The sequence below is a fragment of the Mesocricetus auratus genome, unplaced genomic scaffold (assembly GCF_017639785.1).
Source record: "Mesocricetus auratus isolate SY011 unplaced genomic scaffold, BCM_Maur_2.0 Super-Scaffold_100024, whole genome shotgun sequence".
In the NCBI taxonomy this organism is placed as follows: Eukaryota; Metazoa; Chordata; class Mammalia; order Rodentia; family Cricetidae; genus Mesocricetus; species Mesocricetus auratus.
Window position 1 is genome coordinate 7,855,118 of NW_024429205.1, and position 21,357 is coordinate 7,876,474.

The 21,357-nt window shown below is 46.4% G+C and overlaps 1 protein-coding gene across 1 annotated transcript in view; it reads left to right on the top strand.

The window, feature by feature from the left end:
• Window positions 1-21,357, top strand: part of Greb1 (growth regulating estrogen receptor binding 1) — a 71,937-nt gene that overhangs the window by 40,451 nt on the left and 10,129 nt on the right. Inside the window, exons 18-25 of the mRNA XM_040730918.1 lie at window positions 666-781; window positions 2,319-2,515; window positions 3,407-3,511; window positions 4,217-4,845; window positions 7,387-7,489; window positions 8,598-8,756; window positions 16,073-16,215; window positions 19,939-20,100. Of these exons, the coding sequence (XP_040586852.1) occupies window positions 666-781; window positions 2,319-2,515; window positions 3,407-3,511; window positions 4,217-4,845; window positions 7,387-7,489; window positions 8,598-8,756; window positions 16,073-16,215; window positions 19,939-20,100 (1,614 nt within the window). The remainder of the gene's footprint in view (window positions 1-665; window positions 782-2,318; window positions 2,516-3,406; window positions 3,512-4,216; window positions 4,846-7,386; window positions 7,490-8,597; window positions 8,757-16,072; window positions 16,216-19,938; window positions 20,101-21,357) is intronic.

A 21,357-nucleotide genomic window follows, 5' to 3' on the forward strand; every position in this document is an offset into this window, starting at 1 on the left:
AGCCATGGAGGGAAGGGCACAGTCAGTACCACTAGGGAACACAGGGAGAGATGTCAGGGACAGCTGGACCCACCCACTGTCTTCTGGAGGACTGGCCAGTTTTCAGATGTCCTCACACACCCGGCTCCTGCTGTGAGAGGCAGACAGGAACAGAGCAATGCCCACCTCACCTCCAACAGAAAACATGGTGACTCACAACATACTTACATGCAGAATGAAGTTCTTGTCTTACAAGATGGCTTGTGAGGGCCGCCAGTTTGTGGATGGACATCAGGGTATCCTAGAGCTGGCGTGGTTAGGAAGTGGCCCATGTTACGTGTGTATTGTCCAGTGGGTGTCTAGGTAGCATGGTTTTTGAACACTTGCTTGTGGCGTATGTGCATGAGATTAGAAGATAACTTTTGAGCGTTGGTTCTTCCCTTTCTGCCGAGGGGGTTATGGGGATTGACCTCAGGTCATAAGATTTGGCGGCAAGTGCTTTTCCGTCTGAACCATCTCACCAGCAGTGATTAGTGCGTCTAATCCACTATGGCACCTTTGGATCCTCCCTTCTTTCAGATGGGGACAATCAGAGCTTCAGGGATGCTCAGTAACAACCCCAGGGAGGGGCAGTTCTGAGAGTCAGGCCTCACTTCTGCAGCGTTCCCCCCTTGTCCTGTCTGCAGATGTGGCAGAAGATTGAGGATGCGGAATGGAGGCCCCAGACTTACTTGGAGTTGGAGGGCTTGCCCTGTATCCTAATCTTCAGTGGGATGGACCCTCATGGGGAGTCATTGCCACGGTAAGTTGGGAATCAGGGTCTCTGAGGTCCTGAGGAGATGGAGAGGGGTGGAGAACAGACTGAGTTAGCACCACCCAACCCCAGGCGGAGGCTTTCCCACTCTTAGCACGGATGGTATATTTGGGATGGTTTTCCAGGGCAACATGTCTGAGGCCAATTCTCCAAGGATGCCGTTGGGTGTGGGTAGAGTTTTGGGGAAGCAGCAATGCCAGGCTGAGGGGAAATGAACTGAGCTGGGGAGGTGTCTCTGTGTATTAGAGAGGACAGTGCCATATAGGATGATGGCCATTGTCTCCAGAGCTGGGGCCAGTTTCACTGGTACTTTGACCATTGTGATGACAGGTGTAGGAGGGGGCTCATGATGCCATTCAGAAAAAATAAGTGTACAAAGAATAGATGTTACCTTTCTTAGTTACTGGTCTATTGCTGTGCAGAGACCCTATGACCAAAGCGGCATGTAGAAGAAAGTGTTTAATTGGGTGCATGCCTACAGGCTCAGAGAGTTCATCTTTGATCGTCATGTTGGGAAATGTGGCAACAGGCAGGCAGGTAGGCAGGCATGGTGCTGAGCAGTAGCTGAGAGCTTGCATCTGATCTGTATGTTGGATGCAGAGATAGAGAGTGAGACTGGGCCTGTGGCCATCCCCAGTGACACACCTCCTCCAATGAGGCCATACCTCCTGATCCTTCCTAAACAGTCCACCAACTGGGAAACAAACATTTAAGTTTATGAGCCTGCTGGGGCCATTCTCATTCAGACGCCACATCTGCATGTTTCTGCAGTCATCACAGATACGTGTCCATTGGGTGACTCCCTAGGATCTTTAGGTTACACACAGACACTTAGGATGGGGGTCATTTGTCCTCTTGCAAGAGGTGACTACACAGAAGTGACTGTGTCTGATTCCATTGCTGTCAATTCTTAACTCCCAGCACAACACAGGGATGCATTAAGTGTGGGTCACTCAATTGACTATCCAGTTAGTACATTCAGTCTACAACAGTGCATGTACGCCCTTATACATATTCAGTTTCATCTTTTTTTTTTCTTCTCGAGATGGTTTCTCTATGAAGCCCGGTTGTCCTGGAACTTGCTCTGTGGAACAGATTGGTCACAACCAACCTCATAGAGATCCACCTGTCTCTGTCTCCCGAGTGCCGGGATTAAAGGCGTGTGCCATCACTGCCTCATCTTTTAAATGGGGGAAAAACCAGAGCCTCCAAGTAGCTGCACACTCTGTCCATTTTCAGCCCCGGGAAGCAGTGATGCTGAGGTTCAATCCTCACTTCCGCCCAGCCTGAAAGTCAATGGTACCTAGATTACATGTCCCACAGGAGAAGATTCCTGGTGGGTGCTGTCCTCAGAGACTTAGTGGGAGCCTGACTCTGTTGCTCTGAGCTCACAGTAGGCTTCTCCATGCATCAGAGTCCTGTGGTCTAATGAGGGAGGCAGTGATGACGCCATCACTCTGACCTCCAGCAATCGAGCCTCCCGGAGGAAGGCATGCGATGGATGAACACCTTCTGTTCTCCTCAGGTCTCTGAGGTACTGTGACCTGCGTCTAATAAATTCCTCTTGCCTGGTGAGGACAGCCCTGGAGCAGGAACTGGGCCTGGCTGCCTACTTTGTGAACAATGATATCCCCTTGGAGAAGGGGACCAAGAGCGAGGCCTTGGAGAGTGATGGGGAGAAGCTGAGCAGTGCAGATGAAGATGAGGAGGCCGGGATGGAAGGTGAGGGGGGAGGCTCCCCGTACCTCGGTGTTCTTTCCTCGCACCCTCCTGGACCATCCTTTAGGTGACGACGCTGTCATTAGATTCAGATTCTGCCTTTCTGCCCTTCTCCATCGTTCTGGTGTGGGAAGATGGGAATTGCTGTAGGCTCTTCTAAGATCTGGAATTCTTAAAGAATGGGAAGAAAATGGCAGCGTCTTAGGGTTCAAGTTCCTGCTTTGTTTTCAGTGCTGGTAGATTCACTCACTTGTTACCTCTGTGGGAAATCAACTCACCTGCCATCACGCGATACGTTGCTGAAGTTTAAGAGAGCAGGCCAGCATCATTTTTAGATTCCTAGAGTCTCATGCCGTATCTTTAATATGACACACAAATAAGGGCAGTGTCTGGCCGTGGCCCACTGTACAGTGGGCAAACAGAAGCCAATGGTGTAAATGTGATGTGCATTTGGGGGGACAGAGGATAAAGAGAGGAGTGTAATTCCCCTTACTTCTCGGTCTGCTGACTGGGTGACACGAGGCAGGAGTACTGCCCCTCTTGGCCATAGCTTGTCCCGTAAGATGGCAAGGCCTGCTCACCAGGATTTTATGTGTGGTAGCTAATTTTAGCATGACTGACCATGGTATTACATGTTGTCTACAGTGAGTGTGACTAGACTCACTGGCCTGTTCTGACCCACCTCATTCGAGTCTTTTAATTCCTTTGTGAGGTCAGTGGTCTGTGCCTCTGTGTGTGTGTGTGTGTGTGTGTGCGTGTAAAAGGGGGCAGGGCTGAAATGGCTGCAGGTGAATGAAGGAGTGAGAGAAGAAATGGCAAAGAGGAGTGACGGTTTCATGGCTTCTGAGTGCCAGACCACAGTCAGGTCAGGGATGGTGACGACTCTGTTCACAGGGTGTTTTGAAGCGGGCTCCACCTCAGAGAAGAGGAGCCCTGTGAAGAGGGAGCGTTCCCACTCCCATGACTCAGCATCTTCCACCCTCTCTTCCAAAGCATCTGGTGAGTCTCCACTTGGGAACATCACACGGGGCCGCCTCCAAGTTCAGACACGGGAAGTACACTCAGGGCCTGCTGATCCCATCTTCTGGTCAGGACCCAGGGCCTTGCTGACCCCTGACTTCTCATAAGGACCTATGAGAACAGACTCTCAAGAATAGCCTAGAACTGAATTTAACATGTGAGAACTTGAAGACAGGATAGGACTTTTGGGTACAGCTGTAGGAGAGGACTAGTCTACCCATCGTGCCCTAGCACTATGGCGGTACTACTTTTGGATATTGCCTTGGGCATCCCCTGCCTAAGGAGAGCAGAAGTCTTGTACAGAGAAGTAGACCTAGGAGGCTTCACGGGAGAAGCAACAACAAGAGCCCACAACGCCTGTACCCAGGAGGAGAGACTATGAACAAAGTCTCATGTGGGCACCAACCCCCAAAAAATCCTTGGTTTCTGGGCTCAGCCAAGACCCCAGGAGTGACAGCAGGCCCTGTGGGTATGGTCTGCCCCACAGATATACATACCCTTTTTGCATCAGCATGGCACTTCGTGACTGAAGGAAGGTCTGGTTTGTGGAGGAGAGGTTGGCCAAATGTATGCCCACCAGCTTTGCCTGAAATCACAGCATTCCTGGGGCAGGCACAGAAGCAGCTGTGAATTTGTGTCAGGTCATTCCGGGGGTGCCTCTGACCGTATTCCTCTCTTTTATAGGCTCAGTGCTCTGTGGTGAGTCCCTGGTTCAGCTCTCAGGCCCTCCACAGGGAGAGCTTGCCAGGTCACCTCCGCCCTGTGGCACTGTGGAGGAGGGCAGGACCCCCGGCGAGGTACAGCGGCTCCGAGTGAGTCAGGGACCTACAGTCATCAGCAGGCAGAGCCCTGGGCTGGCGCCACAACCTGATTCCAGCCTCAAGACTTGCCAGAGGAGCCTACAGGTGCCAGCTGCTCCGTCCTCCCAGCTGTCCTCCTCCTCCTCAGGCTCATCGTCCACATGTGCGGTGCCCACTGCCAATGTGCTAGTCCTCCAGGCCTCGCAGTGCTCCATGGCCAAGGCCTGCCGGCAGCCACCCATTGTCTTCCTGCCTAAGCTCGTGTATGATATGCTCGTGTCCACCGACAGCAGCGGCTTGCCCAAGTCTGCCTCCCTCCTGCCTTCCCCTTCCGTTATGTGGACTAGCTCCTTCCGCCCCCTGCTCAGCAAGATGATGACCTCAACTGAACAGTCCCTCTACTACCGGCAGTGGACAGTGCCCAGGCCCAGCCACATGGACTATGGCAACCGAGCTGAAGGCCGCGTGGACAGCTTCCACCCACGCAGGCTGCTGCTCAGTGGGCCACCTCAGGTGGGTGCCACGCCTGCTGCCCCTGCACAGGCCAGACCTCCAGGGTCACCTTTGTTTTTGCTGCCAGAGTGTCAACTTGTTTGCTTTGGGCCCCTTCTATGGATCTCCTAGCTTCCTTTCCATTGCTGTGATAAAATACCCTGGCATAAAGCCATTTAGGGAAGAAGGGTCCGTTTTTGCTCACAATCCCAGGCTATAGTCCATCATGTCAGGGAAGTCATGATGGCAAGGAGCTAGTCACATCACATCCACAGTCAAGATCATAAGAATGTACACACTCGTGCTTAGTGCTCAGCTTAATTTCACTGCTCTGGACAATTCAGGACCAAACCCAGGGAATCATGGTGCCCTCTTCAGGCTGTGTCGTCCCACGTCAAATAACCAATTAGGATAACTGCTCACAGGTGTGGCTACAGGCCAACCCGATCTAGACGATCCTTCATGAAGATCTCTTCCCAGCCAAGTGTGGTGGCAGCACACCTTTAATCCCAGCCCTGGGAGGTAGAGGCAGTGGATCTCTGTGAGTTCAAGGCCAGCCTGGTCTACATAGCAAATTCCAGGACAGCCAGGACGGCCCAGAGAAACCCTGTCTCCAACAACAACAGCAAAAGACTCTCTTCTCAGTGTAGTGTCAAGTTGGCAGTTAAAACTAGCCATCACAGCGAAGAATCTTTCTAATGGCCCGGAGTGAGCGGGTGGATGGCAAGCAGTCACAGTCCATTCCTTGCTGGGTTCCTTCCATCGGCCAATACAAGTTTTTTCCTCTATGGGTGTGGGCTGTGGAGATGGCATATGGATAGGAACTTCTTGTAATTTCAGGCAGAGTTTGGCCTTCACCCTCAGGCACAGTCTCTGACTATTTCTCCAGTAGGAAACAAAGTGACAGTGTGGGTTGGAAGGCTTTGGTGGACTATTAATGGGGACTCTGGGCCCAGCTCACTCTCAGTTCACTGTGTATCCAACATAGACCACTTTATCTGACAAATCCACAGAGAACAGAACTGGGAGAGGGCTCAGCTGGTGAGGTGCTCACTGTGCAAACACAATGTCATGCTTTCAGTGTCCACTAAAAATCTGGGTGTGGTCTACACACCTATTATCCCAGTGCTGGGGAGCTGCCTTGGTGAGCTCCAGGCTGGGTGAGAGACTGTGTTAAAGGATATAAAGTATGTGGGGGGATTTAGGGAGACAGTCAATATTGACCTCTTTCTTCATGCACACTCACACATTCTCAGACACACTCACAGAGCCCCAAGGGTCTGTATGTGTGTGTCTTATGGTGGGCATGGGAGGAGGAGAGTGGCATGTTCTTTAGAATTGCTCAAAGGAGAAGAGAAGCGTCCCCTGATTTGATCTTGCCTGTGTAGAGGCATACGGTGCTTAGAGTACTGCCCGACTCCCAAGAGCGCACATGGACTGCTCTGTATGTATCTTGCCTGTGTAGAGGCATACGGTGCTTAGAGTACTGCCCGACTCCCAAGAGCGCACATGGACTGCTCTGTATGTCTCATTACTGTTCACCATGGGCTGTCTGCCCACTTGCATGCTCATCTCCAGGAATCCATCCCTTGAAACGCAAATGCACAAAATACACGTAAGATCACTCATGTGAGTATTGTTTATAGTGATGAGAATGACCCACCTGGGGATAAATGTATCCTACAATTCAGCCACAGAAGTTTTAAGCAGTCTCTATATTGTGCCAATGAGATTTCTCTAAGAAACTTAACTTGTAATCAACATGCCTCCCACATAATGTCATATCAATTAGGAAAGAAGTCACTGTATATGTGGACGTGTCTTGAGGGATGTTGGGAAGCATAGCTCCTAACTCACTGTCTTTAGCAGGGAGGCAGGATGAGTAACTTTCTACATCATTCTTAATCTGTATTTTTTTCATTGTCTTAAATGACTATACATTACTTTTTCTAATTAAAAACATCGGGAAAATGGAGTTGGGATGATGATCTGTTGGCAGAGTACTTGTCATGCAAACTTAAGGACCCAAGTTCTATGCCTTAGCACCCACATAAAAATCCAGGCATAGGGGTTCATACTTGTAATCACAGTTCTGGTGGGAATGGAGACAGGAGGGTCCCTGGGCCAGCCTAGCTTAATTAGCAAGTTCTAGGCCAGTGAAGAGACCCTTGGTCAAAAAACAAGATGGATCGCAGCTGAAGAATGACACCCAAGGTTGACCTCTGGCCTTTACATGCATGCATACACACAAATGCATACATTAACACACATGCAAAGTAGAAAAAGGAACAGGCGTTCTAGGAGCCCCCACATGTCTGTTCCCACACAGTGCCGAATCTTATAGCAGAAGAGCTTTTACTCATTTAATAGATGGGAAACAGGGTATTGATTAATAAAATAGAGCACACTGCAATGTCCATTGATCATTGGTCCTTTTTCAGTAATTATTTTAAATTTGTGTATGTTCATGTATGCGTGTTTGTGTTCCTGCATATATGTGTGTGTGTGTGTGTGTGTTTGTGTGTTTCTTGCCACTGGACTCTGATTCTAATGTCTTCACAGATAGGGAAGACAGGTGCCTATCTGCAGTTCCTCAGTATCTTGTCCAGGATGCTGATTCGGCTGACAGAAGTGGATGTTTACGATGAAGAAGAGATCAATACCAGTGAGTTTTGTATTTTGCGACCCTTGGGCTTGAGCAAGTATCCATCGACCTTTGTCAGTGAGCTTGGTAACTGTGTCTCTCCCTTTTAGGATGGACTTTCAGTTTGACTTTTCCCTGGGGGCTTTTCTTTCTTGTCTTTTCCTCAATGATGCATTCGGGAACTTCATAGGGATAGAGTTGCTAACTCTGAAGTAATTCATATTTGAGTACTTTCCATGTGTCAAGCACTGTGATAGATACTATCCCCATTTGATCTTCAATACAGTGAACTGGGATATTGTCCTCTTACATGGGAAGTCCAGCTGGACAGTACCAAAACAGAAACTGGCCTGCATTGGTCTGTGGTCTGTAGAATGTGGAGTTCTTCATCAGGGAAGGTCCCCCACAGCTCAGCAACCAGATACCTAGGACAGCATCTTGGGGTGGAGAAGAATTATGTGAAACTGGGAGAAGGTTCTGGGTTCCCTGTTTGCTGAGTAGATTTGCTCTGGGTAAGGCAAGCATCTCTCTGCACATGCCTTGTGCTAACTGTAAGGCCTTCTCTTTCCTCCTCATATCCTGTCCCATGGTTCATGGTCTTGGCCTGGAAAATGAATCTGTGCCCTTGTGTAAGGGAAATTGACTGCCATGCGGAGACCACCAACTAGCCACACTGGCATCAGAGCTGTCCTGTGAGCACTTTCTGAGGTTGAACTTGAGTCACCCTGACTGGGGTGATTTAGATGATAGAGTGAGAAAGAAACCTACACATGTGCCGCATGGACAAGGAGCCCAGGCCATGCATGAAGCAGGTGTTGCTGGAAGGCAGGATGAGTTCAGGGCTCAGGATCTAGAGGACTGGAAGTCAGTGTGTGGCACAGAGAGCAGACCTGTGTCTATAGGAGACAGAGTGAAGGCTGTTCTCCTAGGTGGAGGCAGATCTCAATGTATGGTCTTGTTTTGTTAAAGCCATTCTGAAATAATGTCAAAAACCTTCTAGATACAGTAGGGATCCCAGGAAGCCATTGATTAACAGTGATTCAGTTCTTCTCACCATCCTTGGGCACGGGTAAACAACACATCCTCAAATCTTGTTTCTCATGCATCCCCTTTTCTACCAATCTTGTAGGCCTCCGAGAGGAATCAGACTGGCATTACCTCCAGCTCACTGACCCCTGGCCAGACCTGGAGCTCTTCAAGAAGATGCCTTTTGATTACATCATTCATGACCCGAAGTATGAAGATGCCAGTCTGATTTGTTCACATCATCAGAGCATCAAGAGTGAAGGTTAGAGGGTGGGGAGACAGCTTGTTTGATAACGTGCTTGCTACGCACACACAAGGACCTCAGTTCAGATCCTCAGCATCCATGTGAAAAAGATGAGCATGGCAATGCACATCCATAGCTGGGGGAGTTGGGAGAGATATGTGGATGGATCTTAATGACCTAGTCAATTGCTGAGCTCTAGATTCAGCCAAGAACTCATCTCAAAAAATAAAATGGAAATGCTCTTGAGGAAGACATCTGGTCGACCTCTAATTTCCACATGTACCTATATGGGCATGTGAACATTATGGGTAAATAATCCCCCACACACACACACATGCACACACGCATGGGGAGGAGGGGGACTTGGCCAGTGAGAAGCCAGGAAAGTGAGGTGTCTTACTTCACTCTTGCCCAAAGTACATAGGCTTAATTGCTTATTTATTAATGGATGTCAGCTGGGTTCAGATACATCCTGTTAGGGATGCTCTTTGGTAGGAAGTGAATGACTTACCAGAACCTGATTCAGCAATGAGACTGCCCCCTGTCAGTAGAAGGAAAGAACTACCACAAAACCCATGAGAACCCCAAGGACTTGTGGTCAGGATATGTTGAAGGCTTGGTTAATGGAGGGTAAAAGATGAGTGTTACCATTTGTCAACAAATAGGTACATATGTTCCCATCCTCAGTCTCTTTTACTCCTTAGGTACAGTGGCTTCTTTTTTAATTTTTAATTTTAAATTTAAATTAGAAACAAGGTTGCTTCACATATCAATTTCAGGTCCCTCTCTCTCTCCCTCCTCTCCTCCCATGCCCTCCCACCAACCCCTCCAATATACCCTCATTTCCCCCCGGAGGGTGGGACCCTCCATGGGGGTGTCCATAGTCTGTCATTTCATCCAGGGCAGGGCCTAGACCCTCCCCTGGGAGTCCAGATTGAGAGTGCATCTCTCATTGTTGGATGGGAGTCCAAAGTCCATTTGTATACCCAGGATAAATACTGATCTACTACCCAAGGCCCAATAGATTACCTAGGCCTCCTCACTGATACCTATGTTCAGGGGTCTTGATCAGTCCCATGCTGGATTCCCAGCCATTAGTCTGGGATTCAAGAGTTAACTCTTGTCAGGTCAGCTGTTTCTGGGGGTTAAACCAGCCCAGTCTTAACCCCTTTGCTCATCAGTCCTCCCTCTCTGTCACTGGATTCCTTGAGTTCAGCTCAGTGTTTAGCTGTGGGAGTCTGCCTCTGCTTCCATCAGCCATTGAATGAAAGTTCTGTTTCCCAAACTCTCTGGTCATGGGATTGTAGGCTGGCACTCCCCAGATCTATGTCTAAAATCCATATATGAGAGAGTTCATGCCATGTTTCTCTTTTTGTGACTGGGTTACCTCACTCAGGATGGTTTCTTCTAGTGCCATCCATTTGCCTGCAAATTTCAGGATTCCATTGTTTTTTTCTGCTGAATAGTACTCCATTGTGTAAATGTACCACATTTTGTCTATCCACTCTTCAGTTGAGGGGCATCTATGTTGCTTCCAAGTTCTGGCTATTACAAATAATGCTGCTATGAACATAGTGGAACAGATGTCCTTGTTGTATGAACGTGAATCTTTTGGATATATGCCTAAGAGTGGAGTTGCTGGGTCTTGTGGTAGGTTTATTCCCATTTTTCTGAGGAATCTCCATACTGATTTCCAAAGTGGCTGTACAAGTTGGCACTCCCACCAGCAGTGGAGGAGTGTTCCCTTTCAGCACAATCTCTCCAGCATAAATTGTCGTTGGTGTTTTTGATTTTAGCATTCTGACAGGAGTGAGATGGTATCTCAGAGTTGTTTTGATTTGCATTTCCCGGATGGCTAAGGATGTTGAGCACTTTCTCAAGTGCCTCTCAGCCATCTTAGACTCCTCTATTGAAAATTCTCTATTTAGTTCTGTAGCCCACTTATTAATTGGATCCTTTGGTATTTTGGAGACTTGCTTCTTGAGTTCTTTGTAAATTTTGGAGATCAATCCTGTCAGATGTGGGATTAATGAATATTTTTTCCCATTCTGTAGACTGCCTTTTTGTCTTATTGACTGTGTCCTTTGCCTTACAGAAGCTTCTCAGTTTCAGGAGGTCCCATTTATTAATTGTTGACCTCACTGTCTGTGCTACTGGTGTTATGTTCAGGAAGCTGTTTCCTGTATCAGTTTGTTCAAGGGTACCACCCACTTTCTCTTCTAAGAGGTTCAGGTGTGGCTGGATTTATGTTGAGGTCTTTGATCCATTTGAACTTAAGTTTTGTACATGGCAATAGACATGAATCTATCCACATTCTTCTACATGCCAGCATCCAGTTATGCCAGCACCATTTGTTAAAGATGCTTTCTTTTTTCCATTGTATATTTTTAGGTTCTTTGTCAAAGATCAGATGTTCATACATGTATGGGTTAATATCAGGGTGTTCAATTCAATTCCATTGGTCTACCTGTCTATTTTTGTGCCAGTACCAAACTGTTTTCAGGACTACAGCTCTTTAATAGAGCTTGAGGTCAGGGATGATGATGCCTCCAGATGTTGCTTTGTTTAGTAAGATTGTTTTGGCTCTCCTGGGTCTTTTGTTTTTCCATACAAAATTGACTGTTGTTCTTTCAAGGTCTGTGAAAAACCGTGCTGGGATTTTAATGGGGATTGCGTTGAATCTGTAGATTGCTTTTGGCAGCATTGCCATTTTTACTACATTGATCCTACATAACCAAGAGCATGGGAGATCTTTCCATTTTCTGAGGGCTTCTTTAATTTCTTTCTTTAAAGACTGAAAGTTCTTGCGATACAGGTCTTTCACTTGTTTGGTTAGCATTACCCCAAGGTATTTTATGTTGTTTGTGGCAATTGTAAAGGGTGATGTTTCTCTGATTTCTTTTTCAGCCCTTTTATCATCTGTATATAGTAGGGCTACTGATTTTCTTGAGTTGATCTTGTAGCCTGTCACTTTGCTGAAGGTGTTAATCAGCTGTAAGAGTTCCCTGGAAGAATTCTTTGGATCATTTATGTAAACTATCATATCATCTGCAAATAGTGAAAGTTTGACTTCTTCCTTTCCAATTTGTATCCCCTTGATCTCCTTTTGTTGTCGTATGTCTCTAGCTAGAACTTCAAGTACAATATTAAAAAAGTATGGAGAGAGTAGACAGCCTCGTCTTGTTCCTGATTTTAGCAGAATCACGTTGAATTTCTTTCCATTTAGTTTGATGCTGGCCGTTAGTTTGCTGTATATAGCTTTTATTATGTTTAGGTATGTTCCTGTTATCCCAGATCTCTCCAAGACCTTTTTCATGAAGGGGTGTTGGATTTTTGTCAAAGGCTTTTTCTGCATCTAGTGAGATGATCATGTGATTTTTTTGTTTTTCAGCTTGTTTATATGGTGGATTACATTGATGGATTTTCGTATGTTGAACCATCCCTGCATCCATGGGATGAAACCTACTTGATCGTGGTGAATGATTGTTTTGATGTGTTCTTGGATCCGATTTGCCAGTATTTTATTGAGTATTTTTGCATCAATGTTCATGAGGGATATTGGTCTGAAGTTCTCTTTCTTAGTTGTGTCTTTGTGTGACTTGAGTATCAAGGTTATTGAAGCCTCGTAGAAAGAGTTTGGCAAAGACCCTTCTGCTTCTATTGCATGGAATACTTTGAGAAGAATTGGTATAAGCTGCTCTTTGAATTTCTGCACTGAGGCCATCTGGACATGGCTGTTTTTGATTAGGAGACTTTTGATGACTGCTTCTATTTCCATAGGGGTTATAGATCTATTTAAATTGCTTATCTGTTCTTGATTTAATTTTGGCAAGTAATAGCTATCCAGAAAATTGTTCATTTCATTTAAATTTTCGAATTTTGTGGAATACAGGTTTTCAAAGTATGACCTGATGATTCTCTGAATTTCCTCAGAGTCCGTTGTTATGTCCCCCTTTTCAATTCTGATTTTGTTAATTTGCATGTCCACACTCTGCTGTTTGGTAAGTTTGGACAAAGGTTTGTCTATCATGTTGATTTTCTCAAAGAACCAACTCTTCGTTGCATTGATTCTTTGTATTGTTTTTCTACTTTCTACTTTATTGATTTCAGCCCTCAGTTTAATTATTTCCTGGTGTCTATTCCTCCTGGGGCTTCTTTGTGTTCTAGAGCTTTCAGCTGTGCTGTTAATTCCCTAGTATAACTATTCTCTAGTTTCTTCAGGTGGGCACTTAGCGCTATGAACTTCCCTTGTAGCACTGCTTTCAAAGTGTTCCACAGGTTTGGGTATGTTGTGTCTTTATTCTCATTGAATTATAGGAAATCTTTAATTTCTTTTTTTATTTCTTCTTTGACCCAGGAATGGTGCAATTGTGCATTATTCAATTTTCCTGAGTTTGTAGGGTTTCTGCAATTTGTGTTGTTGTTGAATTCTAATTTTAACACATGGTGGTCTGATAAGATGCGTGGAGATACTCCAATTTTTTTGTACCTGCTGAGGTTTGATATGTTGCCAAGTATGTGGTCGATTTTTGAGAAGGTTCTATGTGGTGGTGAGCAGAAGGTATATTCTTTTTTATGTGGATGGAATGTTCTATAGATGTCTGTTAATCCCAATTGGGTCACAACTTCTATTAGACCCTTTGCTTCTTTGTTAAGTTTCTGTCTGGTGTTCCTGTCTAGTGGTGAGAGTGGGGTGTTGAAGTTTCCCACTATAAGTGTGTGGGGCTTTATATGTAATTTGAGTTTTAGTAATGTTTCTTTTACGAACGTGGGTGCCTTTGTATTTGGAACATAGATGTTCAGAATTGAAACTTCATCTTGGTGGATTTCTTCTGTGATGAGTATGTAATGACCTTCATCTCTTTTGATTGATTTTATTTTAAAGTCTAATTTGTTAGATATTAGTATTGCTACCCCTGCTTGTTTCTTGGGTCCATTTGATTGGAAAATCTTTTCCCAGCCTTTAACTCTGAGGTAGTGTCTGTCTTTGAAGATGAGGTGTGTTTCTTGTATGCAGCAGAAGTATGGGTTCTGTCTTCGAATCCATTCTGTTAGCCTGTGTCTTTTTATGGGTGAGTTAAGGCCATTAATATTGAGGGATATTAATGACCATTGATTGTTCATTCTTCTTTAATTTGGAATGGTTGTTGGTGGTGGAATTATGTGTGGAATTGCACCCCTTTTTTCTTTTGGCTGTTGTTAAGGTGGGATTATCTAATGCCTATGTTTTTCTGGTTGTAGTTAACTTCCTTGGGAGTTTTCCTTCCAGAATTTTCTGTAGGGCTGGGTTAGTGGATATATATTGCTTGAATCTAGTTTTGCCATGGAATATCTTGTTTTCTCCATCTATAGTGATTGAGAGCTTTGCCGGGTATAGTAGTCTGGGCTGGCATCCATGGTCTCTTAGTGTTGGTAGAATATCTATCCAGGACCTTCAGGCTTTCAGAGTTTCCATGGAGAAGTCAGGTGTAATTCTAATAGGTTTGCCTTTATATGTTACTTGGACTTTTTCCTTAGCTTCTCTTAATATTCTTTCTTTATCCTGTCTATTTGAGGTCTTGATTATTATGTGGTGAGGGGACTTTTTTTTTCGGTCCACTCTATTTGGTGTTCTGTAGGCTTCTTGTATCTTCCTTGGCATGTCTTTCTTTAGGTTGGGAAAGTTTTCTTCTATGATTTTGTTGAATATGTTTCCTGCCCTTTGAGTTGGGTTTCTTCACCTTTTTCTATACCTATTATTCTTAGGTCTTTTCATGGTGCCCCATATTTCCTGGATGTTTTGTGTTATGGATTTGTTGGACTTAAGATTTTTTTTTGGTTGATGAATCCATTTCTCCTAGTGTATCTTCAACACCTGAAATTCTCTCTTCCATCTCTTGTATTCTGTTGGTTGTGCTTGTATCTGTAGTACCTGACCATTTGCCCAGCTTTTCTAATTCCAGCCTTCCTTCAGATTGTGTTTTTTTATTGTATCTATTTCAGTTTTCAACCCTTGCACTGTTTAAATTGTTTCTTGCAACTTTTGCTTTGTCTTTTCATCCATTTGTTGCATTTTATGAATTTTTGGTTTGTTTTTTCTTCCATTTCTTGCATTTTTTGGTTTGTTTCTTCTTCCATTTCTTTGAAGGATTTTCCTATATTCTCTTTTAGGGCCTCTATCATTTTCATGAAGTTGTTTTTAAGGTCATTTTCTTCTGCTTCATTTGCATTGGAATGTTGGAGTCTTGCTGGTGTAGAGTCTCTAGAACCTGGTGGTGTCATATTTGTTTTTCTGTTGCTGAGTATGTTTTTGTTTTTCTCTTTTCCATCTTTTCTTGTAGTAGGTGCAGAAAGAGCCTCTTACTGGTCTGGTGGTTAGGGGATCAGAGTTCCCTTTCTGTGGGAGCAAGCAAGTCCAATACTCTGGTAGTTCTTTTATTCCTGGTCCTAGTCCTGGTCCCGTGGGTGGAGAAGAAGCCCAGGAATCTGGGGTGGGTAGTCTCCCACCTGGTCCCCTGGTCCTGTTGGTGGAGGAGAAGACCTGGGATCTGGAGTGCTTGGCTTCTGCCGGGATGGGAGGCTCTGTGGCAGTCAGTAGGCAGTCCCCAGGCACTGGAAGGCAGGCCTGGATGCAGGGCCTTGTTTACCTGGACCTGCTGGTCCCCTGGTCTCCTTGGTGGAAAAGAAGACCTGGGGTGCCTGGCTCCCGCTGGGATGGTAAGCAGTACATTGGCTTCTATGGTATACAAGGGCATCCAACATTGCTGGGAGTGGCCCATGGGATTATGAATATAGCCTGAGAAAGTCTAATAAATGTCATATTAGGGAAAATATCTTACCTGTAAATCGGGTGTGGCATGTATACCTGTAATCCCAGCACTCAGGAGACTGGGGCAGGAGGATCGAGAGTTGGGGGTCAGCCTGGGCTATATAGTAAGACCCTGTCTCCAAAAAGATAAAAGGTACTTGCTTGCCTGAATCCCTGTTGCTGACAGGAGGGGTGGGGGTAGGGTAGGGGTCCTTTCCCATAGATAGCCCTAATGAAGGTCTAGTGTTTCAATCTTATCCCTACATGCTGTTAATTTCCTACTCACCTAAAGTTTCTTTCAAAGTATTTATGAAGTGTTTTTAGGTCCACAAGTGTGATGCCACTTGGTCCAAATTCTCCCTTGTTACTTTCCCCACTGAGAAGCTGTCCTCCTCTGACCAGGGAGTAGGAAGGGGAGAGACAATCTTCAGGGCAGGTACAGCCTGCTTGTGGGCCACTTATTTTGAGCAATGCATTCACTTGAGTTTGGCAGTCAGGGATGTTTGCTCTGGGCTGACGTTCCTTAACTCTGGGGGTATCTTTGCAGACAGAGAGATGCCCCGGAAGCCAGAGGACCTCTATGTGCGGCGCCAGACGGCACGGATGAGACTGTCCAAGTATGCAGCATACAACACATACCACCACTGTGAGCAGTGCCACCAGTACATGGGCTTTCACCCCCACTACCAGGTAGGCCAGACACTGCCTGGCTCTCCAGCTGCTCCCAGCAGCTCCTGCTGGTGCCGTATCACAGCCCACGTGTCTGTTTCTCTGTGGCCCCTCGATAATGTTCTAGGAGAGAGAGGAGAGGAGAGTTCTGGAAGCCCTTGCTTCATGGGTTACATGCCTCCCAGGGTCTCCTCATAGGCTGTGAACGTATTGTTGACCCCACAGTGATTCTCTTGTGGTCATTCAGGTCTCAGTGGCCAAGATCAGGGGTGTCATTTCTGTCTTCAGGCTCTAGAGAAGGCAAAAGCTACTTCAAGGCCACTCACTGAACACTTACTAGAAGGACCTGGGGATGCAGACACAAATAAACCTTGTTTCCATCCTTAGGGTTCACGGACTGGAAGGGAGATGGCGCCTGAGTAAGATTTCAGAACAGCATGAAGCAGGGGGAGAATTACATAGTTGTGGCACAGAAATCACATAGATTAAGAGAAGAGTTTGAATTATTGAGCACCTACTGCATACCAGCAGCATGCACTTGTCCTCCTTATGTACCAGCTCTTCCTGTCATGAATAAATAAACGGATAAACTCCTGGGCCATGCCTCTGGATGTCTCAGACTCTGGCTGGTTATCAGGGCATTGTGTTAAAAAAAAAAACTACACTTGTAATTCACTCAGGGTTCCCTGGCTGGAAAAGCATCCTATCTAGGCTCTTAATGGATTCTCACCTATGCCTCATCATCCCTGCTTTACAAATGAACATAACCTGAGCTTCCCTTATCGGGGAATCTGAAGCCATCACTAACACGATGCTCAAGACAGATCTCAGAGCCTTTGGGATTTTAGATTGTGGACGCCCAGCTGGAAAAGTCCATAGAAATTTTACAAGACCCGGAAAAAAATCCTAAATCTGAATGCTCCTTGGGATCAAGCATTTCAGATTTGGGATATTCAACCTTTACAATGCAGGTGGGGTAGGGAAAGGATTTTTGAAGGATCAGTAGGGATTTGCTGAGGGGTCAAAGCCAGTGAAAGGAAACATAGCACGTGCAGAAGGAGGGTGCCGAGTGGGGGGATGAGAACTGATCCCAGTCGGGTGTGGCTGGAGCTCAGAATGGAAGATGTGGGTGGTCCAAAGAGGCATCCAGGAGGGGGGCTGCAGACCGGGTCACAGAAGGCCCTGGGCACCCAGAAGCAGGCAGGCTTCTTTCCAGAACTCCATAGGAAAGGCCGCAGCGTGGATGGGCTCCTCCAGCTTACCGGCCTTTGCTATGAATAAGCACGTAGACTCCAGCAGTTTAGATTTGAGTTTCTTCGTAGTTCAGACCCAAGCAGGGAGGCAGGACGACACAGAGGGCTGGAGCAGGTAGGAGCCAGGGACACCTGCTCGTGACAGGGAACTGAAGGCCACCGTCCTCCTGGAAAGGTCCAAGGCAAGGATTCCTGCTTCCTGTTTGTCTTGTTGATGAAGAGAAGTGATACCCAGTAGCTTTAATTCAGCCTGGCCTTTGGCTTGGCTGCCCCAGATATAGCAGCTGCCTTTTTTTTAGCTCTACATATTTTTAAATATGTGACTTTACTATGGATGACATTGGAAAGAAATTTTAAATAGGCCAAATACTACTCATGCCACATAAATGAAGGCCATTTTCCATACTTTCAGCATGACGTTTTTGTTTCAAGAATTCAAAACAAAAATAAAATGTGAACTATTTCCTTCTTCTTCTTTTTTAAAGTCTCTACATTTCACTGTATTTTATTTTATTTTTTTCCACCACCAGGATATAGTTTATTTGGACAGGAAGAGTTTATATTTTCTTTACATTGAGTTTTAATGTTTTGATACAGTTAATGCACTCGCAGATTCGTGCCTCAGTTCGTACCTGCTGAAGCATCCATTACATGCTAAACTGTTGAAGGCATTCAAAATTTATAACCATTTACTCCAAAACAATGCTCTAAACTTATTATCCAGCCTGCTTCCAACTTAATATATTGGGAATTTTCCTACCTAAATATGCTAAGTTACTATAGTTTTCCAGATATTTCTCCTGTAAATGTAGAAAATTTACAAAATATAAAAGCAATTTCTCCGTGTCTGTGTACTCATTGACAGCTAGAATATCACATACATACCTGTTTTCTTGATTTTTGAAATTTGATAAACTGAAAAGGACTCATGTGCTATAATCACACCTCGAAACACTAACTTTCAACGGTGAATTGTTACTTAAAATCAAGAGCCTTCTCCCTCTTCTCTACACTAGTGGGAACCCAAAGCACACAGGCAGGAAACAGAGCCAGCTGTGTTTAGGATGATGGGGATCCTCCGGGCCTGGTCCATGAGGCGCACAGGTCTGGAGGGAGTCAGATGAGAGCTTGCTTGGGATGGCGAGGGCGTCTAGATCCTGTCTGGTGATGGATGCAGGAGCATCAGCATCTGATTCTGGCCCCGTGTCATCTCAGCCTTCTCTCCTTTTGCCTCCCAAGAGTCCTCTTATTTATTTTTTAAACAAATCTTCTTCCCATCACCACCTTTACTACATAGTCCCCGCCCCGAGTCTGACCCCCTTGCTCCCCAGAAGGCTCTATGGTTCTAGCAGAGCCCTGCTGGATACAGAAGGAAGTGTGTGCTGGGATGCTGGGTGGCCACCTTCCTCTGCAGCTCCTGTATGTAGCACAGAGGAGGGCTGTCAAGTAGGATCCAAGAGACTGCTCAAGTCAAGAACAAAGCTAGACTGGGGTCACTTCCAGAAAAGAGTATACACAGTCACCCGGGGTAGGAGGAACGTGATGGTAGACCAGGTGGCATGAGTGAGCCCGGGACCTCTGGATGCTAGCCTGTGTCCATACAGTAGGGTAGCAATTGTGCCTCCTAGGGATGCAATCCTTCCCAGGGTTATTACTGACAGCGCAAAGGGGGCAGAATGGCACCCTGCACTCGGCTGAGTGTAGTAAGACATACAAGGTTGTGTGGCTGTTGCTGTTCTGTTGTATGCCAGCTCTCATGGCACCTACAACAGAAAATGCCCTATTTAAATGAAAACTGATTTTAATGGCACAGGCCTTTAATCCTACCTACACAGGTGGCCGAGGCAGGCGATCGCAAGTTCAAGGCCTGCTGGTGCATCTTAGACATTAGCTCAAAAAGGTGAAGATGGCTCAGGGATGTAGCTTAGTGGTAAAGTGCTTATCTAATAGATGTGAAGCCTATGTTTAATACACAATAGTTTAAAAGGAGATCTGGGGTACACCAGCCAGCTTGCTTAACTTTGCTAATTCCAGGCTAATCAAAGAGCTTGTCTAAAAAAAAAAGTGTGGATAGTGTTTGAAGACACCCAAGGCGGTCCTATGGTCTCCACACACACACACACACAGACACACACACACACACACACACACACACACACACACACACCATGAATGCTTTTTTTCCTTACCCAGGATGCGTCTCTAGGTCAAATCTCAGGAGCAGAAAGGCTTAGTGACGGTAGTGACAGGACCGGGCAAGCATGCTTGGGATTCAGGATGGAGCCGGCTCTGGCCCTGTGTGGGTGGTCTTGGGTGTGCTCACCCGGTAGCCAGATCTGAGCATCTTCTGCTCTATGCTGGGACTCTCTTACACTGTGGGGCAGAGGTGGGTGTGGCGTGGGTGTTGTCGCCACCAGACTGGGCCTGGGTTCTTTGGGGGAAGCAAGTCGGTCTCTGATGGTAAAGCTCTATCCTTTCCCTCACACCTCAGCTCTATGAATCCACCCTGCACGCCTTTGCCTTCTCTTACTCCATGCTAGGAGAGGAGATCCAACTCCACTTCATCATCCCCAAGTCCAAGGAGCACCACTTTGTGTTCAGCCAACCCGGAGGCCAACTGGAGAGCATGCGTCTGCCCCTCGTCACAGACAAGGTACTGGCTTGGAGTTCCAGTGTGCCAGGCGATGGCTGAGTTGGGCATGTAGACACAAAAAGCTACCTGAAGAGTCAGGGGCATTTGGTGGAGGGCATAGAAACAGTATGATGACTGAACCTTGGGGACACTGGTGAAGGTATGGGCTTAGAAGTCACTCACACTTGAGCCTTGTTATAGCACCTGCTAATTATGTTAGTTGTCACTTAATATTGCTGACCCCCAGTTTCCTTACTTATAAAGGTGGGCAGTAACAATTCATTTTAAAGAGTTTGCTGAGGGGGCTGGAGTTGGGGCTCAGTTGTTAAGAGTTCTTGCCTAACACGTACAAAGCCAGGGTTCTCCAGGACCACATAAACTGGGTGTGGTCACTCATTCTGTGATCCTGGCACTGGGGAAGTGGAGTTAGGAATGTCAAGGCTGTGTAGACATTCAGCCCAGCCTGGGCTAGATGAGGCCAAAGAGAGCCACAACATTTGCTGTAAGAATTACTTAGACTGGCCGGGCGGTGATGGCGCACGCCTTTAATCCCAGCACTCGGGAGGCAGAGGCAGGCGGATCTCTGTGAGTTCGAGGCCAGGCTGGACCGACAGCCTCCAAAACAGAGAAACCCTGTCTCGTAAAAACAAAACAAAACAAAACAACAACAACAAAAAAGAATTACTTAGACTGATCAATGTGAAGTGCCTGGAACATGCACACCTGGGTGAGATTCCCCTCCCCCCACTTCTTTAATGCTCTGTCATGAGATGTTTGGGCTAGGATGAGGTAGAAGGAATAGGAAAAGGATTCCGAGTCCCTCAGGGCCTGTCTCCCACCATCCACAAAGACTAACCCACAGTCAGTGGTGTTTTCTGTTTTCTCTTCTCTTGCCCTCTGTCATTTTGGGGAAAATAACCCCCAGCACCTCACCATTTGTCTCATGAACAGTTCAGGGCAGGTTTCTAAACCCTTGTCCTCACCATCTCTCCCCTTACAGAGATGCCCCGTAGAGGGTGCCTTTCTCCCCATGTCCACCTGACAGCCTCAGGGCTGACTGGATGATTTACCAGCCCCTGTGGGCACTCAGGAGCGGAGGACACTGCTCCTCCTTCTCCTCAGAGCACCAGCTGTCAGTCAAGCTGGCCTTGCTGACTCAGCAGACTGTTGACATCGAGTACAGCACCAGAGGGGTCTTGGTTACTTAAGGTAACCCTGGGATCTGGTGGTGGTGTGGCCCTTTTGTAGGTATACCAGGAGGGGTTGTTCAGACTCAGT